Source organism: Cystoisospora suis (genome assembly GCF_002600585.1).
Source record: "Cystoisospora suis strain Wien I chromosome Unknown contig_939, whole genome shotgun sequence".
In the NCBI taxonomy this organism is placed as follows: Eukaryota; Apicomplexa; class Conoidasida; order Eucoccidiorida; family Sarcocystidae; genus Cystoisospora; species Cystoisospora suis.
Genome location: NW_027153740.1, coordinates 1 through 2,215, shown reverse-complemented (window position 1 = coordinate 2,215; position 2,215 = coordinate 1). Strand labels below are relative to the sequence as shown.

The following is a 2,215-nucleotide window of genomic DNA, read 5'->3' as shown; positions in this document are numbered from 1 at the left end:
ATATATATATATATGTATACTGGGAGAGAGAGAGAGCCTCGGAAATCTCCAGAATACAAGAGACCAGCTAAAACATATATGCATGCATATGCACATGTTGACGTAGACCTGCGGCGACCTCTCCTCTCTCTCCCTATATATGTAAATACTTTTCTATGTATATGTAGAGAGAAGAGAGATAGGTAGATTGATAGATGTCGAGATGCTTGTTCTCCTGCCTTTCCACTTTATGTGTGTGTCTCTCGTTTCTTTCTCTTCTCTTCATCTAACTACACTTCCCCCTTTGTATAGATACAGCTAGCTACAGATAGATATACACCGTGTCTACATACGTGTCTTGTCCAGCCCCAGAGACAAGGGAAGCACGGCTACACCTCCAGCTATTTACGTATTTTTCTCATATTCCTCCTCCTCCTTAAGAAGAGAAGAGCACTCTCAACACCGGGAGACCCACCTACCTACACACGCATGCTTGGCTTCGACAGTCTCTCACTTACACATACATACGCACACCCATACACTACGAGTCCACTCATACCCGCATATGCAGATACATACATAGATAGAGACATAGATGTATACGTACCTATCTACATATGGATACATATATATGTGGAAAGGTTCTGTCTCTCTTTGTAGATATAGATAGATAGATATCTACATATATGAATAGAGACTTGCATCATGAGAGGTTTGAGAGGGTGGCAATGATACCTTGAGATCTTTAAGGCCTTTCTGTAAGGTCTTGATATCTTGCTCGATAGTAGGCGCATCGACCTTTCCCCAGGGTGTATTGAGAAGCTCTTCAAGGAGGTGGAGAGCTTGAGAAGTATAGTTCCAGAACACCTCGACGGCGTCAAGCTCCTCTAGGATGCTCTCGATGCCTTGCTTGGTAGGATCGAGCTCTGATACATCACCAAAACTCTCCGCCAGAGTCATCAATTCCTAAAATACAAAGAAAGAGAAAGAAAGAAAGAAAGAAAGAGTGAAGAGAAAAGAGAGAAAAGGATAGAGAGATAGAGAGAGATAGAGTTACTAAAGAAAGAATGGTAGGGTAAAGATATATAGATGGAGAAGTATCTGGAGCTTCCGGTGTCGTGAGAGAAGAAGAAGAGAGGTCTCTGTCTCACGATCTTTCTGCTTCTTCTTCTCCTTCTTCTTTCCACTAGGCGAGAAAGGAGAGGGAAGAAGACAAGCGAAAGAAGAGAGAGAAGATATGCAGACTCTCTCGTCGAGAAGAGCGGGGATTTCAGGCTATAGAAAAGAACAAGAAGATGGTGTGACGTATCTGCATAAAAAGAGGGACATGACTAGATAGATAGGTAGGTAATAGATAAGTAGATTCGTGGTGGATTAAAGGCAGATTAAAGATAGGAAGACAGATAGGAGATAGATAGACAGATCAAAACTGGATAGCTTGATGCGTATATAAGACAGTGTAACTACGAATGTATACGTCTACTTGAAATTTCGAGAGCCTATATATACGTATAGACATTTGTCTCTATGGATAGCCAGTGTATATGTGAGTATACAAATGGAGAGAGAGAGATACAGAAGCCTTCCTGAATGCATGCATGCATGCGAAAAGAGGAGCAGAGTCGCATGAGAAATGAGATAAGGCGTCCATTGATAGATATGTGGATGGATGGATAGATAATGGAGTGTCTATACACACCTCAACCGTATTATTGAATTGCGAGACCGTCGCTTGGACCTCCTGAATATTTTCTTTCGATTGCTCGACGCCTGTTTGAAAGAAATAGAATCGATTATTCTTGAGACTTTTCAATCGATCTGTAACTACACCCTCGAACTCCTGGATTCTCTTCCTTGTCTTCACAGCCTCTGCGTTCGACATCCCCCGTAATTCTTTCTCTCTCTTCTTTACCAGACGCCTGAGAAAGAGGATTGAGAAGAAAAGAGAAGGACTAAACGACCAAGTCTCCATGGATCACCTCTACATGTGCATGCAATACAAAAGCTCTCTCTCTACATACATACATGTAGATCTATTCTAGAGGTCTAGATGCATGCATATGTCTATAGATACATACAAGTGACGAATGGGGGCTTCTCTACCGAGAAAGAAAGTTGGGATGTAGATACACTCCAAACTTCTGTACATATTTCCCCACACCTTCAAGCATGTAGCATCGCACCAAGTCAGTCAGCAGTCTATACACCCTAGCCCATATACATACGTATATATATA

The 2,215-nt window shown here is 41.9% G+C and overlaps 1 protein-coding gene across 1 annotated transcript; it reads right to left on the bottom strand.

Moving 5' to 3' along the window:
* Positions 1–657: 657 nt before the first annotated feature.
* Positions 658–1,898, bottom strand: CSUI_002254 (dynein heavy chain family protein; the record flags this gene model as incomplete). The annotated part of the gene is made up of 2 exons (XM_068062456.1): positions 1,679–1,898; positions 658–945 (listed from the first exon to the last, which is right to left on the bottom strand). Exons 1-2 carry the CDS (start codon positions 1,859–1,861, stop codon positions 658–660), a joined length of 471 nt encoding a protein of 156 aa, XP_067925568.1. The 5' UTR covers positions 1,862–1,898.
* Positions 1,899–2,215: the final 317 nt, after the last annotated feature.